This window comes from Monopterus albus, unplaced genomic scaffold, assembly GCF_001952655.1.
Source record: "Monopterus albus unplaced genomic scaffold, M_albus_1.0 scaffold7.1, whole genome shotgun sequence".
In the NCBI taxonomy this organism is placed as follows: domain Eukaryota; kingdom Metazoa; phylum Chordata; class Actinopteri; order Synbranchiformes; family Synbranchidae; genus Monopterus; species Monopterus albus.
The window spans coordinates 150804-171103 of NW_018127887.1; the positions used below are offsets into that span (position 1 = coordinate 150804).

General features: G+C 39.7%; 2 protein-coding genes across 7 annotated transcripts; both read left to right on the plus strand.

Annotated features, from left to right (window-relative positions):
• Window positions 1-35: 35 nt before the first annotated feature.
• pgghg (protein-glucosylgalactosylhydroxylysine glucosidase) lies at window positions 36-8797 on the plus strand. 2 transcript variants are annotated; one of them, XM_020621909.1, is made up of 14 exons: window positions 36-2184; window positions 3014-3356; window positions 3458-3668; window positions 3752-4187; window positions 4278-4397; window positions 5229-5360; window positions 5439-5550; window positions 6145-6217; window positions 6302-6438; window positions 6528-6661; window positions 7224-7319; window positions 7408-7505; window positions 7603-7826; window positions 8187-8797. In XM_020621909.1, the coding sequence occupies exons 2-14, from the start codon at window positions 3113-3115 to the stop codon at window positions 8261-8263; spliced, it is 2094 nt and encodes a 697-aa protein (XP_020477565.1). In that variant the 5' UTR covers window positions 36-2184; window positions 3014-3112; the 3' UTR covers window positions 8264-8797. The 2 variants fall into 2 exon arrangements, with proteins under 2 accessions (XP_020477565.1, XP_020477573.1); XM_020621917.1 differs by having other exon boundaries at window positions 2059-2184; window positions 3129-3356.
• Window positions 8798-9234: 437 nt separating this feature from the next.
• On the plus strand, window positions 9235-19860 carry incenp (inner centromere protein). 5 transcript variants are annotated; one of them, XM_020621293.1, is made up of 20 exons: window positions 9235-9387; window positions 10505-10653; window positions 11848-11958; window positions 12064-12680; window positions 12805-12847; window positions 13053-13122; window positions 13222-13348; window positions 13461-13500; window positions 13662-13749; window positions 13895-14035; window positions 15479-15588; window positions 15669-15789; window positions 15879-15989; window positions 16342-16475; window positions 16634-16754; window positions 17548-17628; window positions 17906-17953; window positions 18220-18282; window positions 18393-18521; window positions 19188-19860. In XM_020621293.1, the coding sequence occupies exons 2-20, from the start codon at window positions 10514-10516 to the stop codon at window positions 19371-19373; spliced, it is 2481 nt and encodes an 826-aa protein (XP_020476949.1). In that variant the 5' UTR covers window positions 9235-9387; window positions 10505-10513; the 3' UTR covers window positions 19374-19860. The 5 variants fall into 5 exon arrangements, with proteins under 5 accessions (XP_020476949.1, XP_020476943.1, XP_020476925.1 ...); XM_020621269.1 differs by lacking the exons at window positions 17906-17953; window positions 18220-18282; window positions 18393-18521; window positions 19188-19860 and adding exons at window positions 9486-9502; window positions 14216-14233 and having other exon boundaries at window positions 9237-9387; window positions 17548-17697; XM_020621287.1 differs by lacking the exons at window positions 17906-17953; window positions 18220-18282; window positions 18393-18521; window positions 19188-19860 and adding an exon at window positions 14216-14233 and having other exon boundaries at window positions 9236-9387; window positions 16345-16475; window positions 17548-17697.
• The last annotated feature ends 440 nt before the right edge of the window (window positions 19861-20300 follow it).

Genomic DNA, 20300 nt, shown 5'->3' on the forward strand with positions numbered 1-20300 from the left:
ATTATTATAGTCATTTTATTAATTTCATTCACAAAAGTATTGTTTCAAGTAAAATTTGGACAATGGTGCTTCCTGGGGTCATACCCATCCTCAACACTGAGCCCTGCTTTGACTCCTGGCTTCTCAGCAGCATGCTGTGACTGACTGAGTAATCGGAAAGCTCATTGTGTGTTTTCTGGTCACCTGATTGTTTGCTTTTTGCTGCCTCGTCCACACTGTGCTGGTGTCATCCCTGTGTATGTTGTCAACTGCTCTGTTCTCTGGTAGCCAGATGTCCCACATCACTGGAGAGGGGGGAACAAAAAACAGAACAGCTACAATATTGTGACATTCGCACACATGGAGCCTAACAGAAGAAACAGGGCAACACAGATGTATTTACAATATGTTTGAACTGTTGCATTAATTTGCTGCTCCCAGTTGGACTGTACATCATGACTGACATAAAAAGTGTCATTACGTAGGTTGGACGAGTGTTCAGTAGATATCTGAGTAAAGCTGTAGGAGCCCCTTCGTCTCGTCTCCTCCATCCACTGAAGTGAAGTTAACACCAGTCATCCATCTGTTTGTCTCATTGAGAGAAGAGCGATGGACCGCTGTCTTGTGGGCTAGAAGTACTGACAACAAGCTGAGCTCCTAATAAGGAAGGGCAGGCTGGCCGAGGCACTCTCTGTAAATATCCCTCAGGTCTGACAAAGACAGAGGAAAGGAAAAGGGGAGGAAGAGGGAAGTGGATGGATTGCAGCCTTATATGGACAAAGCAGTGCTTTTCCCAGGGTTTGTGGCTCTGACCCCCGGCGTGATGCCAGATGCTACACAGACAGCTTCTCTGCGCCATCCAGAGGTACAGCTAATGTAATGCTACAGTAGTAGGCTTCATCCAAGTTATTTGGCAATGAAGACATTTGTTTGGTAATTATAGGGCAACAAAAACCAAATTGGTAACGGCCTTAAGGCGGCCTTTGCATTTTTACCAAATGCTTTTGCTCTGTCTTGTAGTAATAGTTATAATTATGCATACTGCTGTGCATATTCTTTAAAGGTGTATTCCTGTGATTTTTTTTTTCTTAGTATTGCTTTGCCATGAAGTCTCTGGTATGGGTCAAGCTCCAAACACACTGGATTATGCAATTCCCGTAATGCAGCTAAATATATTTAAGTTGTATGCAGCCTTTCTGTTAAAGATTTGAAGCCTGGCATCATTGGAGGTCTCTGACTTTAAAAAAAAAATGCATCCAGGTTTCCAAGGTCCTCAGCTGGATGCAGACTGAGGAAGTCACCGTTCATGGTTGGTACCACGATGGCACCAGCTTGATCTCATTTTTGGAGGAGTGTATTACATAAAATTTTGGGGGGATAGTGGTCATCAGGCTGTATCAATAACTAATGCTCTTCATTTGACATGGGAAGTATAAAACACTGAAGTATTTGTTCCAAAGTAATGTGTATATTTGTTAGGTAAGGAGTTGAAGTGAGCCTTAATATAAAGAAGGTGAAAGGGAATTTGTAGAGGGACTGGTGGGCAGAGGGGAGATGACATGATTTATTGTGGAGAGAGTGACGTGATAGTTATTGGAAAAGAGAGGCTGAATATGTAAACACTCTTACTGTGACCTGGAGAGTATTTTTACTGTCTCAGCCAAGTGGTCCTGGTGTTTTAATTGTAAATGTGTAAGCATACAGTGGCAGCCAGTTCATCCTGTAACAAAGACTTGAATGTTCAAGCTGTCCAACTTTAACAAAGGGGCTTAGTAATAGTGTTAAGACCGTTTAACTAAAGCTGAGAGTTGACACCTTCATGTTGTGATCACGGCTTGTGGCATTTCAACAAAATCTAAAGAGCATCTTTGACCTGAAATGGTGCTGTCGTACTTATTGATCCAATGTACACCTGGATTTACACAGACTTATCCGTTCCATGCCATGTTTTCGAGCAGACCAAGAATCAAATCCAGGTTTTCTGTGCAGCACAAAGAGGTGCGGTACCTCCTCCTGCTGTTGACTTCATTTTGTAAACTTTTGTTCGTTGCTTTGGTTAGATATGAACTGGGAAAGGAACTGCCAGGTGTGCCGGTTTTCATAGGTTACACTGTAGGTACACAAGCAAGCGGTTTGGGAGCTCCTGCAAGTTTTGCTTTCACTTTGATTTTTCCAGCATTCTTCTTTGTTGCAGAAACAGATGCTGTAAGTTAATGGGGACAACATGCTGCATCAAGGTTACATGACAGTACATTTTTAAATGTTTATTATAGGCACTGATCAAAATTCTTTCTCAGTTGCATTTAATAAATGTGTTTAAACTTGTTGTCCATTTAAATATAGTCATAAAAGCTGCTTGTGAATGAACTGTGGAATGCCCCCAGTTCACGTGACCGTGAAACATTACAGCTGTAATGGTCGCTGAAATTAACACCACCTTTAACTATGACCTCAATAATAAACATATAATTGATTATATAGATTTGACAATTTCACCAAAAATTGAAACATTTTGAGCTTTATAACCGCAGGTGTTAGGGCGGAAGTGTTACATTGAATTGCATACAAATTTTACAGGTGTACCTAATAAAGTGGCCAGTGAGTGTTTGTTTATCTTAGCCAATGAATGCCTTCAGATAAATGAATAATTCCAGACCGCTTAATCAGTGAGGTGCAGGCACCTTATCAGTATTTTATGTTCATTGATAAGTGGATCCTTTTTTAGATTTTATTGCAGCAGTTCACATGACATCTTAGGATGACACATGGACATGTCTTGTGACACAAACATGTCAAAGTACACAATCTAGAAATAGCCTTTACTCAGAGGAACCTGTGAAAAGTGTGTGTGCAGCTTCACAGTAATGGTCTAATGTCTGGTACCCTTTGTGAACTGAGCATATTTGAGTGTGTTTTTAGTCCAAAAACATAATAAATGTTCACAGTCTCACAATAAATCTACAGCAGATAGAGGACTGATGTCAAAATATAACTGCTTCACACAATATAATAAGTAAAACAATTGTTCATTCAGCTGAAGACCTCCTGGGACCCTCTGATTGACCCATGACTGCACTGGAAAACAGACTTCCTGATTTGATTTAAGCTTTCAAGCAGCGATCACCTCTTCACCATGTGCTCTGCTGCAGACCCTTACATCTTCTCCACCGACATTCTGCCCAGTGACCTCCGCTTCCTCCCTCCACTGGCCAATGGGCTTCTGGGGTGGAGGGTGTACAGCAGTATCATGCACATGGGTGGTGTTTATAACGGGGAGGGCGGATGTTGTCACCGAGCAGATGTCCCCTGTCCTCTGGCTGTTAAAGTTGAGACAGAGGATCCTGCCCAGCACACCTATAGTCTGGATACCCACACAGGTAGTCTCTGCAGTGTTGGACTGTTTACTTGTGGACTTGTGTTCATCTCATTTTATGCTGTTAAGTTTAGTCTCTACTAATTGTCTCACCTTGTCATCCAGGTATCTTTATGCACACTCTGCGCACAGCCAGTGTAACTGTGTCACATTCTTTTTACTCACACCGAAACTACTCCAACATAATGGCGATGGAGATTTTGATAGTGCGTCGGTTGACATCAGAGGATCTGATCACTGTTAAGATGGTCAGTTCGTTCACACCTCAGAGCAAAGACATTGTTTTTGAGTCTGGTCCTGATTACAAAGGAGGGAGGTAAGCTTAACAAAAACACATTTAAAATGCAGATTTTTGACTACATGGTACACTATGATCTTTTACAGTCCCCTCTCTGTCAGGCACATCCAAGGACAGACAACCACTGCTGAATTCCCTGGGGGTTCCTGTCCTACAGTGCACCTCATCTGGACCCCTGTACCACCGACTTTGACGCTGCTTCCACAACAGAGCCAGGCTCGCTGGAGCTTCATTCTGGTTGTGGCCAATAGTTTAGACTCTGCTGAGGCCAATTTTGATAAGGGCCTTAATCTGATGGCGATGGATGACCTCCGTCCATCTCATGAGAAGGCCTGGAAAGAGCTGTGGCTGCAGAGCAAGGTGGAGGTGGTAGGGTCAGAAACCCTCTGCAAGGCTGTGATTGGCTGCCTGTTCTACCTCCTCAGTGCCTTCCCCTCCATACATGACACCTCCAGCTTGTTTGGTGGAGTCAGCCCAGGCGGTTTATCTAATGGTGGGGATGGTCAGGACTACTGGGGCCACGTTTTCTGGGACCAGGTGAGTATGGTGGCAGTTGATGGTGAGCTATGTTATTTACATTTTTAATTGTATAATGTGGCTCACAATGACCCTGCCCTCTTGCGACAGGACATCTGGATGTATCCTGGGATAGCCCTGTTCTACCCCAAGCTAGCCCAAGCTGTGCTAGAGTACAGGGTGGGGACTATAGCTGGCGCAAAATACAATGCCCAAAGGCAGGGCTACAAGGTATGATGATTAGTGGGATACTCTGGCTTTCACTGTCCTAACCCCAAAAAACCATACAAGAGCTTGGCTCACTGTTCAATTATTAACATTGTACATGCTTAGAAAAAGTTACCAATGGAAGAATAGTTGAACATTTTGGGACATATACTTATTCTCCATCTTCCTGACAAATACACGAGGAGATTAACACCACTGCCCTAATTATACAGTTGGAGCCAGGGCAATGTTAGTTAAGCATAAAGACTGAAAGCAGGGGGAAACGGAAAGCCTGACTCTATTCAGTTCTAAATTGTGCCTATTAACATTTCTAAAACTCATTAATTAATACATTATATATTGTTTGTTTACACAAGCAGAAATGTAGAAACAACCATTTGTGGTTTTAGGTAAATATGCGTGCTGTAAACTAGCTTTCCCAGTGAGCAGCGATAGCTGTTTCCCCCAGTTTCTACTCTTTATGCTAAGCTAAGATAATTGACTGCTTCTTCTACCTTCTGTCCATCCTCTCATTTACATCGCACAAGAGAACAAATGGGAATATTTCCTAAAAACACCATATTCCTTGGTGCCTCTCCTTAGTTAAGTAAGGCACAGTTATGCTCCACAAAATAAGTGAAATGCATGACATCAACAGTTAGCCAAACAATAATTTAACATCCTCAAACATTTTGCATAAAGTATCATTTGGATAGCATTGAACTGATTGCATAAAAAACAGTTGGCAGAACCATGCTTTTATGGCAGTTACTGTTGCTCTTTGTGTGTCTTGTTCTGTATTTTAATAACAATGAAACATTGCCTGAGTCTGCTGAAGAAAATATATCTTTACAGGGACTAAAGTTCCCATGGGAGAGTGCTGTGTCAGGGAGAGAGGTGTGTCCCGAGGACATTTATGGACAACAAGAGATTCACATCAATGGCGACGTTACCCTGGCCTTCCAACATTACCTCTACCTCACTGAAGTATACTCGTTTATCACCACTCACCCCATCGTATTGACTCATCCTGTGAGATATTATTAACTGAGCTCTTCATTGCAGGATCTGACCTTGTTCACAGACGGACGGGGCTGTGAGGTGATATATGGTGTGGCTGACTACTGGTTGTCTAGAGTAACATGGAACCCTGAAGACCAGAAATATCACCTCCTGGGTAAAAAAAACGCTATTAGAAAGATGATTATTAGAATGTATTTACTTAAATTGACATGGTTATGAGGCCAATTCTTCAGTAAAAGCTAAATTAAACACATTTCACTTGAAAACCTCACAAACGTAAATCTTAACTTTCACTGTTATTGAACTTTTAAAAAATGTTATGACATTTTTGGCTACAACCCAGCAGCAAAAACTATCTGATATCTATTATATATAGTCAGTAGGCAGTTAACAGGGAACACCTTTCTAAAACTAATGCAGCCTAATACAACAGTACTGCAGATAATCAGAGAGACGTTTCTTATTCAGCCTAGCCTCGGTGATATCAGTGGAATGGACAAAATAATAGGAACACCTGTCAGTATAACATATTTCAGGAGCACCACAAACTACATCTTCCAGAATTATCAGAAAGTTAAATCAACATCTCTTTGAACAGTTTCATCAAAAACTGAGCATTTATTCCAGGACTGCTGTGTCAGACTGCATTGGTTTTAGTCAGATGTACCTAATAAACTGCCAATAGAGTGCAAAAGCATGAATATTATTATTAAAATATAACAAAGCATTTCTGTTTTGTGCTATTCAGGTGTCATGCCACCTGATGAGTATTACCACAATGTCAACAACTCTGTGTACACAAACGCAGTGGCCAAATTCAGGTACTGTACTAGTATTTGAGTACTTTCCTGCAGTGCATATTAATGTAAGATTACCACTGACACAAAATGTTTTTCATTTTTCAGTCTCCAATTTGCTGTCGAATTGGCTGGCCTCCTCCAACATCCTGCACCAAAAGAATGGCAAGAAGTGGCCGAGCACATCAAGATACCTTTTGATGAAGAATCCCAGTACCACCCTGAATATGATGGCTATGTGAAAGGTGAATTTTAAGTCTTTTTAGCAACCACCCCCATAAGAAAAATAAAGTGCTCATAACATGGTGTCAGAATGAATTTTGGCTTTTCACAGGTCAGCCAGTGAAGCAGGCGGACACGGTGATGTTGGGCTATCCTCTTGGATTCCCAATGTCCCGAGAAGTCAGAGGAAATGATCTTGAAGCGTATGAGCCAGTAACAGACCCTTACGGTCCAGCCATGACATGGGTAATAAACCATATGTTGTATGGCAAATATAACGTTGATACTGTTAACTTTGGTTTTACCAGCAAGAACATACTTACAATGATACTGTTTAAATGTTGAAAGAAGAAATAATGTTTTCCTCTTTAAATGAAGTTACATAAACAAGGCAAAGCAAGTTTATTTATATAGCACATTTTCATACAATTCAAAGTGTTTAATACAATACACACAAATATATCCATACACTATTTATACCACTTATCCTGACGAGAGTCGTGGGGGGCGAGGGGCAGCGGGGGGCAATCCCAGCTAAAATTGGGCGAGAGGTGGGGTACACCCTGGACAGGTCGCCAGTTTATCACAGAGCAGACCCTTAGAGACAGTAAAGTACAGTACATAGTAACATCAAATGGAAACACCTGTGTACAAATACCTCAAAGTTGTACTTAAGTGTAGTTCTTGAGTGAATGTACTTATTTACTTTGCCCATCTCTCCCTGCACTGAATGTAAAAGTCTCCTGTTGCTTTTTTTCTTTATTAATTAATGTATGTTTGCACTAATGCGTTTACTTTCCATTGTAAGGGAATGTATGCAATTGGCTGGCTGGAGCTGGGGGAGGCTGAGCGAGCTCAGCATTTACTAGAAAAGTCCTTTAGCAACATCCAGGGACCGTTCCAGGTATCCCTCTGACTCTCACACCAGCATTGTACTAACATATGACTCTTTCCTGACTGTTCAGCCAATGTGTGATTACCTCTCCTCACAGGTATGGAGTGAATCATCTGATGGCTCTGGTGCAGTCAACTTTCTCACGGGGATGGGTGGATTCCTGCAAGCTGTGCTGTTCGGTTATACTGGGTTCAGGCCAGTCTTCACTCTTCCCACCACACAATGAAAAACCACCTCAGTATGTGCACACAGCATATAGGCAGTGATGCAGACAGTCTTTTTTTGTTTACAGAGTTCAAAAGGAATGCCTGGCCTTTTCTCCACTTCTTCCCAATGATATTTCTGAGCTCTCTGTTCATGGTGTGAACTATCTGGGCAGTCAGATGGACTGGCTGCTGAGGAAAGATGAAGTTTGTATCATACTGAGGGAATGGAGAAGCAGGGCCGGAAACACTAAGCCCTGTGATCTACAGGTTGTCCTGCGTGCATCAGGAGCTAAAATCCCTCTGACACCAGGTAACACACAAGCTAAGACGTGAAATAATGGGCTAGCACCTCACATCTGATTTTTAGAACAGTGTTTACTTATTAATTTAACTAACACATGTCACCTCTTGAGCTATAGACTGAAAAACATCCAGTGAATCATTTATACAGCATGCTCAGGATAACAGTAAAAGAGAGAGAGAGAAAAAGACTAATAGGATTTGAGTGATCAAAAAAGTCCCAAGTTTCCTCTAATGATCATGTGATTCATCAAACATTTATTAGAAAATTTCATATGTATCAATATGGCAACTTTGTTGTAAACAAAGCATAAGAATGATATAGTAACATATTATTTACTAATTAGTATACGTACATTTATATTTTCAGGTCAACCAGTAACTTTTCCTCGAGAGCCTGGCTGTGTTTGTAAAGTGGGTTCGACATCTTCATGCTGGCCTTTCTGAAACAGGAGTCTTGACCCTGATCATTCCATGTACCCAGAATTAAAAATATATTGAGCAAGTTATGTTATATATAGGCGTAGTGGTTAGACCTGTCCATTGTGTACCCGGCCTCTCATCCAATGTCAAAAGGGATAGGCTCCAGCCCCCCTGCAACCCTCTTCAGTATGAGCGGTATAGACTATGTATGGATGGATGGATTTTATATATAAGATAATGTTATGTTCTATATTAATATTCACTTAAGCGGCCATGGACAAATGTGATTGAATAAAGAAGAGCAACATAACTAAGCAGCTATATCACACTGGAAGGTCACAGATGATTTTGTGTAAGTGGACTGTTTGTATTGATTTAATTAAAAAAATCAAAGAAAATGTGTGAATTCTCACCTTACTTACAGTATTTGTGGACTGAATAGCCATTGTTTCTGGGTGATAAGAATGAGCCTGTTCCTCTCTTAATTTTGCTAAATGTCTGACATACTTATTTGGCTACTTTCAAGCTCACAGCACAGTGGCCTACAAATTGCATTGTATTTTCTCTTGATAATCTGATTCTGAAAAGTATCTAGCAAATAAAGGTGTCAAATAAATGTAGTAAAATAAAAAGTGCAATATTTGGCTCTAAAATGTGGTGAAGTAAACGTTTTAAATTGCAGAAAATGAAAATACTTAAGTTACTTTGTTAAGTTACTGAAATTGTACTTCAGGTACTTGAGTAATGTATTTACTTATGTTCCACCACTATTTCTTCTTTTGCTGTTTAATGGCGGTTGGCAAACATCTTTTACGCTTTTAGGTGCTCTACCGCCACCATCAGGAATGGAGTGCTGCTCGGATCACTACTATCGATTGGTTGATTTAAATCCGAGCAGCGGTATAACTCCGCCCCAGATTTCCGTTGAGTTTGCACGTTTTGTATTCACTTATCGCCCGTTTCCGCACTCCCCATCACTCCTCAGTATTCTAAGTGGTGGGGCTTTCCTTCCAGATATTCACGAAGACGAATCGAACATCTCCTCTGTTCACGGAGCTTCACTATTGGTTGGTGAAGTTTTGAACAACTAAACGGTTTCAGCGGGTGTTCAGGTTGTGAAGGAGTTTATGAAAGAGCTGTACTGAAACGTAAGTATAAGTTGTAGCACATTTATTTTGACGTTAGTATGTGATAGATTGTGTTCGTTGTATTATTGTTATTAACGAGCACGGAATTCCCTTTACAGAAGCTTGCATATCGAAGGTAATTACTTTTACGTCAAACACAACACTATCGTTAGCGGGCTAACACCGTAGCATTAGGCTTTTAAATAACGTTACAGAGTAGTTTCAAGTAAAAAATGGTGTCGCAATCATGGTTAAATTACCTCTATTTACCGTGTCACCCAGTAACGTAGTTGTTAGTGTAGCACTTAACATTTGAGTGTTTTGTTTTTCATGCTCCTTGATCATGTTGAAGGCAACGTTACCTTAGCTTAACAAGCTAAGATAGTTTGTTACCTGGGAAACACTAGTTAATACTTTTTATTAACGTTAATTGCTTTGGTGTATGTTAGCCTCGCATTAATGTGCTTTTATACTGTAACACTGTGAGTGCTGCTGTTACATGTAAACAACGTTACTGTCTACATTCTCATTAAATTATGGGCTTCTATAGCAGTCCGTCCGCGAAAATAAAGACGATGCATAATGGACTTGACAATGCAAGACAAAAAAATACGCGGTTTATTTGCTGACTTTATTTGATTTGCAGAAATGACTGAATCTAGCGTGTAGTTTATTAATACTTGACAACGTAGTATTTGAAATTTGAGATGATGCTAAGACTATTGTATTACCAAGTCGTTTCTATTTTATTTTGACCTGGCAGTTGATTTTAATTGTCTAGTGAGTTATGGTTGTTTGTGTGAATATTGGTAAAGGAGTGTTATATGGTATATGGGTTACAGCCACAATTGTAAGGCTGTACTTGCTGTAACAGTTAATCCAAGTGACTGGCCAGTTATTGATGCATTACACATTGTAAGTAGCTTTTGTCAATTAGGGTTTTCCAGATTTGTGTTTTAGTGTGTCTAATACACGTGGATGCAAATGGTCCAACTGAAAGGTAATAATGAACTTTGTCAAAACAAACATTAAAACATAAACAAATTGGAAAATTGTCTTTAGGTGAAGCTTTTCTCTTGCACATCTTATGTCTGTCTCAGCTTGACCTATTATTTTATATGCTTAATCTTTCCATCAGGCTGTCATCATGAACTCCGTACTATCAACTGTATGTTCCCTCAAGCAAATGTTTGATGGCAAAGTACAAGAATTCATTAGTGACATTGATAATGTCCACGTGGTTTGGCTTGAGGAGATCCAACAAGAAGCCAACCGCATGTTCTCAAGGTAGGCTTGATGTCTTAAAATCAGTTGAATAAAATTTTTGTTCTCTTGTTCCTTTCAGGTGTTTTCCTTATGCTTATCCTTTTCATCTTCTGAAATCTGCTGTCTTGTATAAATAATCTCTATTAGGGGTGTGTATCTCTCCCTCTCACGATTGTGTATACATGGTCCATGATTAGATACAAAATGATACTGCAAAGTTTGTAACGATACAATTCAGAGGGATTTTGATTGAGCAGATATTCAATTTTAATTTAGTTTTTATTTGAAAGACTATACATACATTAAAGTATATGTTTCGGGTATAAAATTTAATAAGAGGTGGTTTCTCCTCAAAGCAGTTTTTTGTTTCAAGCTGTGAAAACCAGATCACACAAGGTCTGCTCATTTTAACAATAGTAAACAATGGGCACTGGTGATGAGTAAACCTCCAGCTGCTGTTTCACCTTATACAGAGCTGAAATGCATTTTCCCTTAAATCCTGTTAACTTGTTATTGTGTGCCTCAGTTTCAGAGACACTGTCATTTGTTCAAATCCCACATTTTCAGCAACAGGGGTGCGTCCTTGCAACCGATATAGGTTATAGCTTCGGTTGTTGATTTCAGTCCAGCCGGGTAGCATTATCAGCTAATGTGCTCTGAAAGTACCTGCTAACAACGCCAGGACTGTTACTTGCCTCAAGCTTACTGCTCTCGCAGCTAGCTGTACTCTTTCCATCGGTTAAACAATGTGTTACCTTCATAATGTATCTACTTGCGATGCGAGGTCGGTGATACTCCCTGTATAGGCAACTTGATACAAGTACTGCATGTTCTGCACGCTGAGGTAGCTGCTTACACTAGCAGCATTTACTTCTGCAGCTTTCTGTATTGTGTATGGCGTTTTTGCTGGACCTGCCCTGTTAAGAATGAGGTGTGTTTAAAAGCCGGCAAGAGATGGTACACACACACACACACACTAGAGCGGAGTACAGCGAGAAGTAACAGGAAACTTGTCAAAGATTGGTTTATGGGATCCATATCAATTTTTAGACAGTTTTAAAACTCAGTTGGTTTGAATCTGTGGTTTCCAACCCATGCAGCTGTAAATCTGGCTCTTGTATCAATTGTCCAAATCATATTGCTTTGTCTTTACACCCCTAATCTCTATAATTGTTTTTAAAGTTTTTGTGATCAAGCTGTTTCTGTTTATCTCAGAGAATTTAATGCTGAACCAGAATTAATGCCAAAAACACCATCCCAGAAAAAGAACAGTCGCAGGAAGCGTGTATCTGTGGGGCGACAGGAAGAAAATCAACCAAGACGAAGGTTTGTTGCTTTCATTTTTGTTCTAGTAAAGGCTTCACATTTCTTCAAACCTGAGCCGTTTTAAAGATGTTGTCTTTGTAACTCTGAATAAATATCTCTTTTCAGGCTTTCAAAGGGACGACGCAGTAACATTCGTGGCCCTTCTGTCAAATCACTAAACTTCATTGCTGAAGAAGAAACAAACCTTGTGGCTTCCACCTCTGAAACCTGCACCACCACACTGCCTAAACGTACCACTCGCCAAAACAAACAAACAAAGCTTGATGTGGCAGAGGATGTACGACAGTCACCCAATGACAGCCGTAGAAGTGAAGAGGTGCAGAATAAGAAGCCAGAGATTGTGGAGGAAGGAGTAGACAACAGTAATGAGGTTAACAATGCAGAAGTGCAGCCTGGTGACACATGTAGCACTGCACAGTCTCTGCCTAAGATACCCTCACCTGAGGTGGTGGTTAGTCTCTCTTCAGCAGACCGCTTGTCAGCTGAACTCGCTAAAGAGCCAGAGCCCTCTCAGGGCTGTTCAGACACAAAGATGGCAATAGCTGCAGCCACTCAGAGCTCACAGCACAGCTCTGTGAGGTGCTCCCTCAAGCTACGCCACTCGCTGGCTGGTCTACGACACAGTATGACGCAGGAGTCTGTTCGGCGTGCCTCACGCCGCTCCATGCTTAAGAGGAAGGCGGCTCGCACGGGCAACTCCACTTGTAGTAGCAACATTAGTGGTGAGAACTGAGCCCTATGGTTTGTAATTACATAAAATGTAAACAATTACAGTTTCTTCAGCACTTTGATTCTTTGAAACTGTATTTTATTCATTCAGTTATTTATTTTTCTCTCTGATTGTAGAAGATACTGGCAAGGACTCTACAGAAGAAGAAGACAGAGAGGGGTGAGTACTGGCTTAATTTTTTTTGTTTGTTTGTTTTTGCATGTAACAGTATATTGCCATCTTAATATAAATGAAAAGTCAGATGTTTGGACCTCTGAGCTATTTGTAATGGTGAGATGTACACCTGTCTGCCTAGGTTACCCTTAGCCACATGTGAATGGACATGAATTCATTGTTCTTTATTTTGATTTATTCACTCTTACAGCATGGTAGAAGAAGAATCAGCAAACTCGGAGGATAATGCTAAAGCTGAGGAATCTAAGGGAAGTGCAGAGGTATGTCTGTCTTAAGTATCAATGTGAAAAATGTAATTCTTCTTGCGTTTATTAATTGCTTTCTTATATATTTTTTATATTTGTATGAAACAAATATAGACCCAGATTAATCAGAAAGTGTTTTCACCTGTTGGACGTATAACTCGGTCTGTGGCTACAAACTCTCCCGCACTGGCTCCCCCTTCACTGTTTCTGCAGAAAATGAGCACACCTGGCAACAGAGCAGGTGTGTGACTTCATTATCTGTTAAGATTATTATTATTATTATTATTATTCTTTTTTTTTTGTTGAATTGCATTTAGTTAGTAGTTTTTGCTGAATGTTTGCATTTCTTCCAGTTGTCACTGAGAAGCAACAAATGACTCAGCCAAGTCAGAGGTGAGTGTTCTGTATATATACACACACACACGCTGCAGATTCACTGTTGTCCTGCCTTTCATACTCTCAAGGTTTGGTTGGTGTTTTAACTGATGGAGGGGAGACTGATTCATTAACTGTCTTGTCTTTTTAAATATGTGCCCCCCACCCCCTGTTTTTAGGTCGCGTCAGAGTACTAAGCGTAAAGCACCAGATACTGTAGAGGGAAGTCCTACAAAGAGGTTTTCTCCCCCCAAGAAAAGTCAGACTGTAAGATGGACAATCTGCTGTGTGTAGCTTGCAAATGGAAAATATGAGGATAAACATATACAGTATTATTTAAGGATTTCTTAAATATAAAGTAATGTGGATTGTCTTTTACCTTATGGGGTTTTTCCTCTTTCTTTCTTTCTAGACAATGAGACCCAATATGAGATCGTTTCTCCACACTGTGCAAAAGAATCAGATTCTAATGATGACTCCAAATTCCCTCGGCCGTACTGCTGTTATTAAGTCCTTGATTAAACACACCACTCCGATGAAGATTGATCCTAAGGTAATTTAGAAATTCAACTCCTAGCAAAGCAGCGAGTTTGGTGTAACTTTTCAATGCAACCTCTATGGTGAAATTGAAAATGTTCACCGTCATCTCCATTTGTGTTGTTGTAGATCACATTTTTGATGAGTTATCAAATTGTGGTATTCTCATTTTGGATGTATTTTCTCCCCTTCTCAGTTGAGTACTGGTATAGTGGTAAGTGTAATTCTGAAATTGTTTGTGAGCATTTGGCGGTGTGTAATATTCCACTGTGCTGCTGGATTAAATGTGTCATTCAGTACATATGTTATATAAGCCCCTTTCCCACTTCCACATCTAAATGTAAATGTTCAGGTGTTTGCATCAGAGCTGAAACTAAGGCTCTGGCAGTTTGATGGCTGCAGATTTTAGCAAGATGTCTGTCTGTTAAATTTGGGCTCTAGTGAGAACGGAAGCGGTCACCGTCCTGAACAAACTAGTCAAGTTTAATGCAGTGTAATGGACTGTATGCTGCCCTGTTTATTTACAAGAAACAGCCAAAACCATATCATCCTAACTGAATCCTGGAGTCTCTCAGGGTCCATGTGTAAAAGGGGCTGCTGTATAACACTACAAAGTGCACTTGTTAGTTGATGGTGTCTGATCCTAGGGGTTACTAATGCTCATCATTACAATCTTTTATAATCTAACAACCCTTCAAATCACCTGCATCAGCTTTGGTAACCTCACTGTTACAACTTTGCTTTGAAACGTAATTTCCTCAGAAGTAGAAACTGAAGTAAAAATCCATCTTTACCAGAGTCCATGATGATCTTGGAGAGTGTAATTTAAGCTCCCACTGAAAGTCATGTCATTGTTCCTTCTCTGGGGGATAGATCGTGTTTTGCACTGTGTTTACACCAAAAGCATTTCAGTTGCATTTTTTGAGATGCACGTGTCACAGGACCTGAAGCATATTTCCACCAAAACAATGAAAACTCACTGGTTCCAACCAGCATTTCAATAAAATAGAACAATGCATCAAGTAAACGCAGTTGGAACACAATCTATCATTAGTTGCATCAAGTCTACTGAACATCTTGTTCATTCAGTGTTGTGTAATTGTTCTTTTTTTTTTTTTTCTCACTGTGGGTTTCACGGTCCAATTCTGCACCAAACAGAAAAGTACAGAAATTTATTAAAAGAAGTCACTTTGTGCAGAGGGTTTAGCCTAGGGGCTGCCTGTGACCTGTATGCATGTACAGTAAATCATAGGTTTATGTTACTAGGAATTATTGTTGTTAAGTATCTGAAAGTTTGTTACGATGGATTTTTGCTCTTGTTGTTTCTGGGAGGTGATCTTTTTCCACATTATTGCACCCTACTTGTCACTTTGGATTATTTTTGATGTTGCCACCTAACAACAACAACAACAACAACAACAAGTCTTCTAAACTTAAAAATCATTTTATTTTTCTGCAGACAAAAGAGCGTCACAAATTGGAAGCACTTAGAAAGAAGCAAGAGCAAGAGGAAGAAAGGAGGAAGAAAATGGAGGAGGAGAAGAAGAAGAAACAGGAGGAACTTAAAAGGTTAATGCAGCATCCTCCACTCTGTAGTTTAGTAGTTGATTCATCTTTCTTTATATAAATATTTAAATTTTGTGTTCTAGGAAGAGGGATGAGAGGTTAAGAAGGGTGTTTGAGGCCAAAGTAAAAGAAGAGCAGAGAGAGGAAGAGAAGAAGAAGAAGATTGAGCAAAAAATGGCCCAGATTGATGAGAAAAATGATAAGGTATGCAATAAATTTGGTGACTGTGAATCACTGTTCACTTCCAAACAGACAGAACCACTTTTATTTTTTTGGGATATTACTTTGTGCAGCGTCTGGCAGAGGAGAAGGCCAAGAAGAAGGTGGCCATAAAGCGCCAAGAGGAGTTGGAACAGAAGAAGAAATTGGAAGAAGAGGCTAAGAGGAAGAAAATTCAACAAGCAGTGAGATGATGCTCTTTGATAATTTGTTTATGCAATGATTTCTGTTGTTTCATCACATATACAATTCTCTGCCACTGAACAGCTGGGCTGGAGATTACACACTATGTTTAGCATAGAACAAAATGTTTTTTAAAACGCCTGTGTTAGGTGTAACCTAATTTACTGATTTTTGTGGTGCAATGTACATTATGTCAGCAATTGTTTTATTTTAGAACAAAACACAGCATTATATACATTTTAAGCAATTAACTGATCATTGATTGTTAATGTTGCTGACATAGCTTAATTTCCTCTGCCATTACACATCGAGATCAGGCTCTTCTTAAAGGTTTGTTTGTTTTGTGAACTTGAGGAGGAAGAGAAACAGCAGCAGGAGTTGCTGGCCAAAAAGAAGGCAGCGGAGGAGGAGGAACAGCGAGCTCGTAAGCTGGCTGAAGCTCGCAAAGCACTGGAGCTGGAGAGAGAACGACAAGCTGCTGCTGAAAGGTCTTCTACTGTCCTAACAATAGCATTATAGACAAAGTAGCCTAATTATGTTTTAAAACAAGGTCAAGTTGTCATAAACGGTAACATGCACTGGTGAAGATGTAAGATTTGTATTTATTCCATAGTTTGTTTTACTGACTTGAATTCTGTTTTTCCAGGGAACGTGTGGAAAAGGAAAAAGCTCTGGCTCTGCAACGTGAACTAGAGAAAGCAGCAAGAGAGAAAGAGAGGCAAGAAATGGAAGCAAAGAGGAAGGCGCTCGAGGAAAAGAGAAGACTGGTAAGAAGCAAATTTGTCTCAACTGTGACGTTTTAGTATTCCAAAATAAAATTTCTCTATTGCATGGACATCAGATGACACCCAAGTTCAATCAGTTACATATTTAAAACGCAGACTCTATGTAGCCAGGGTATGAAATTAACAGATACCAAAAGCGGGTAGATTTTTCCATTTGGGCAAATAATCCTCAGAAGACTACCTGCCACACTGACAGGTAAATGTGTAGCACAACAGTCATGTAATAAAATGGTATTGAGTCTCTACTGTGAGTACTCTGCTCTATCAGAGTTTGAGACACATGCACATGTGTTCTGTGAAGACCCATGCCCACTCTGCCTCTGATTGGCTTTCTGAGCCAAGCATAAAAATACACTATAGTTTGTGATTACATGTGTAAAGCGTAAGTGATATGTGAGCCGAAAAATTTATTTCAGACTCTGTATGTAGCATACAGTCATCAGGACACCGATGGCCAGCAGATCTCCCTAACAGAAATGTGACAGTTATTTGATGTGACATCTTACCCACACTTTAATGTGACTGACTTTGGTAGAACCTTTGGTTGATGTCTCCATTAGAATCCATTGTATCCAACAAGTTATAAACTTTTATCTTCACTGTTTAAAGAGGATTTTAGCTCACATGATGAGTTCATAGCAGCAATTGAACATCTTTTATGAAATGCATACTCCTGAGAACTATGGTAAAACTGACCTTTTACTGTCGACCAATAATACTTTCAAACTTGTTTGAGTTTGAAAGCTAAAGCTAAATGTGCTTTTTGTTCCACTAGGAGGAGCAGCAGAGGTTGGCTGCAGAGGAAAAAGCAGCTAAAGAGAGAGAGGCTGCTGCTAAGCAGGCTGCTGAAAAAAAGGTAAACCAGCAGAAAAGCCGATTTTCTCTGTTCACCCAGCCATGCTTAAAATAGTGTGTGAACAATTCACAATGATTTGCCTGTATAAACCTTTGAAAGTCCATGCATCTAACCTAAGACACAGGACAATGTATTTATATAAACCTTTTTTTGTGTTATTTTGTATGAAATAACAGTGATCAATAAATCAGTTATACCCCCAGTGTAAATCCTATTAAAGATGTAGGCTAATAATTAAATGTAACCCTTTATTCCTTCCTCTCCTCCTGTAGTGAAGTCTGCTGCTGCTGCTGCTGCTGGTTTGAATGTGACTGTCGATATTGAGGTAAGAATTTAACCGTCATCGTTCAAACTACCTCTTTTAACCTAAGCCCTGGATAAACATGTAGACACATTGGAGTTAGAAAATAAAATGTTCCCCACCTGTGCATGTACGGCAAGAACAGGGTTAGGGTTTGGTTTTCATAAACTCAATACTTAGGCAGTGACAGTGTTGATACACAAGAATAATTTACCTGAATGTTTTCAGTTTATGGGCTTTTTCTCTGCTGGGTTGTTGTTTGCTAAGAACACTTTTCTTAATCTTTTCAGAGCTCTGTACTGGGCACACCTGTAGGAAAAGGTGGTAATCCCAATGTAACCGTGGATATTGAGGTGAATTTAATGATGCATTTTTGGGGCACTTTGATTTCCATAGTAAAACATGATGGAAATACTTTGTCAGAATATAATCTCCTAATGTGTGTCTTATTGTCTTTTTGCAGCGATCGCCACAGTCGTACTCCATCACTCCAAAGGGCAGCAACAAAAATCTGGTGTCCAAAAATCCAGAGGATTATGGGATGGACCAAAACAGTGACGACTCTACTGATGATGAGACTGCCCCAAAGAAAATTGGGGGATTGGGGGGGGCTGCCTGGGATACATGTGCACATGCAAATGTTTATAACAATCTCTGCGGAAATAATGTATATTGACTTACATAAAATGAAAATGCAGTCAAAATTCTGTCTAGTTTTTCACATGCTACCTTTTGGATGTTTGATAAAGTTGTTTAATTCTGTTAGATTTGAATTGAATCTCATTCGCTATATTTGGCTCATCAGAATAAAATACTACTAGCGTAGCTCTCAGATGTTCTCAGTATGTTAGTATTGATACAGTAGCATTCATTTTGGTGTTCTTTGGCCTACCTGAAGGTAAAAGAACATCAGATATTTGTTGCTTACCATTGTTTGGTAACTGTGGAAAGCTTCCTAAGGGAGAAGTTTTCTCAACATGTAATTTCCTAAATAATTTAGGATTCATGAACTAAGCAAATAACTGAAAAAGTATAATAAATGCGCAGAATGTAAAAAAAAAAAAAAAAAAGTCTGTTAGCTAGAATCTGAAGATTACTTGTGTGCTTTGAGTTTAGCGTGGAGCCACAATTGCTAATGTGTAACACATACAAGTGAGAAGGGGAGATATAAAGTACAATCAGGTAGTCAAAGTAAAAGCAACTCGACATGAAATAAATCTTATGTTGTGTAGCCATAAGTGACAGTGTTTACATTTTCCCCGTTCCAGGTCCCAATCTGCAGCAGATAATTATGAAGCAGTACTTCAACCCTCCAGATTTGGACTCTTTCTTTGGAGTGGTTGAACCACCAAGACTGGAAAGCATCTTCTACAAGAGCAAGCCTCACTATTTTAAAGGCACCAGTTCTGCTGTGTGGCACTCGCCTCCAGCTGGAACCAAGTAATATCTGTGCACTGATGGAGATACTGCTGTGTAAAGTTTAAGTTTTGTTTTTAATGTTAGATTTCAATAAAAACTGTTTTCTGAATAGTTTTTAGCGAGATCTAATTACTATTGTGTCAATTATGGATGTTTGTGATATGGCTGTGTGTTGTAGAATAACCCTGTGGGATCTGAACATTTGTCTTTGCCAGATGTGCTGATAGACATCCTTGGTTTTGAAATGGGCCCCATTGCCATAACGTGCTAGGCCTTTTTATGGCAGACAGTTGACATGTCCTTGCAGGAAAAACAGGCGGAACAAACAACATTAATCAGTTCATTCCTGACGACAAGACAGCATACATACCAATACCAGTATGTGGTCATGAAAAGTGCTACTGTTAACATTTCTACTGTTTATGGCATGCCAAGCTGTCTGCTTTATGAAAGGTCCCTTCTTTAAATGATTTTGGGTCACATAGCACCCCATGAGCATAATGACTTTATATGTGAATTTCTGTTCAAATAAATTATCTAAAAAAAAAAAAAAAAACAGGTTGGTCATTTACCAGGATGGAATGTAAACATGCAAGAACTCAAAAACTGAAATCTGAACATCTGTAATTAACAGGATAAACATCAGATGCTGAGCAACATCTGCTTCACCATGTGACTGACTTTTCCAGGATGCTCTCTGATGGTTTTCATTAGTAGAGTATTTTTGATGGTTGTCACTACATCCAATGATTCATAAGAAATACCCTGATAATAGCAGATTCGGCGTAAACTGCTTCAGAAATGTAAACAAGTGTAGGCAAAAAAAGACAAGTGGTTTCTAAACTTATCGGCCGCTTTACTGTCAGTCAAATCTGGCAACCCCCAGTCGCTAATGTTAGTTTGGGTATCTGTTATTTATACGGGCAGGGCGCATTAACATTAGCTGGTGTTT

What these genes read in the sequence shown, in the direction of transcription:
- pgghg (XM_020621909.1), top strand. Translation starts at nt 3,113, where the DNA reads ATGTGCTCTGCTGCAGACCCTTACATCTTCTCCACCGACATTCTGCCC. An exon ending in TAGTCTGGATACCCACACAG is followed by an intron (nt 3,357 to 3,457) that starts GTAGTCTCTGCA and finishes CTTGTCATCCAG; the next exon opens with GTATCTTTATGCACACTCTG. An exon ending in TTCGGTTATACTGGGTTCAG is followed by an intron (nt 7,506 to 7,602) that starts GCCAGTCTTCAC and finishes TTTTGTTTACAG; the next exon opens with AGTTCAAAAGGAATGCCTGG.
- incenp (XM_020621293.1), top strand. Translation starts at nt 10,514, where the DNA reads ATGAACTCCGTACTATCAACTGTATGTTCCCTCAAGCAAATGTTTGAT. An exon ending in GCCAACCGCATGTTCTCAAG is followed by an intron (nt 10,654 to 11,847) that starts GTAGGCTTGATG and finishes TGTTTATCTCAG; the next exon opens with AGAATTTAATGCTGAACCAG. An exon ending in ATGACTCAGCCAAGTCAGAG is followed by an intron (nt 13,501 to 13,661) that starts GTGAGTGTTCTG and finishes CCCTGTTTTTAG; the next exon opens with GTCGCGTCAGAGTACTAAGC.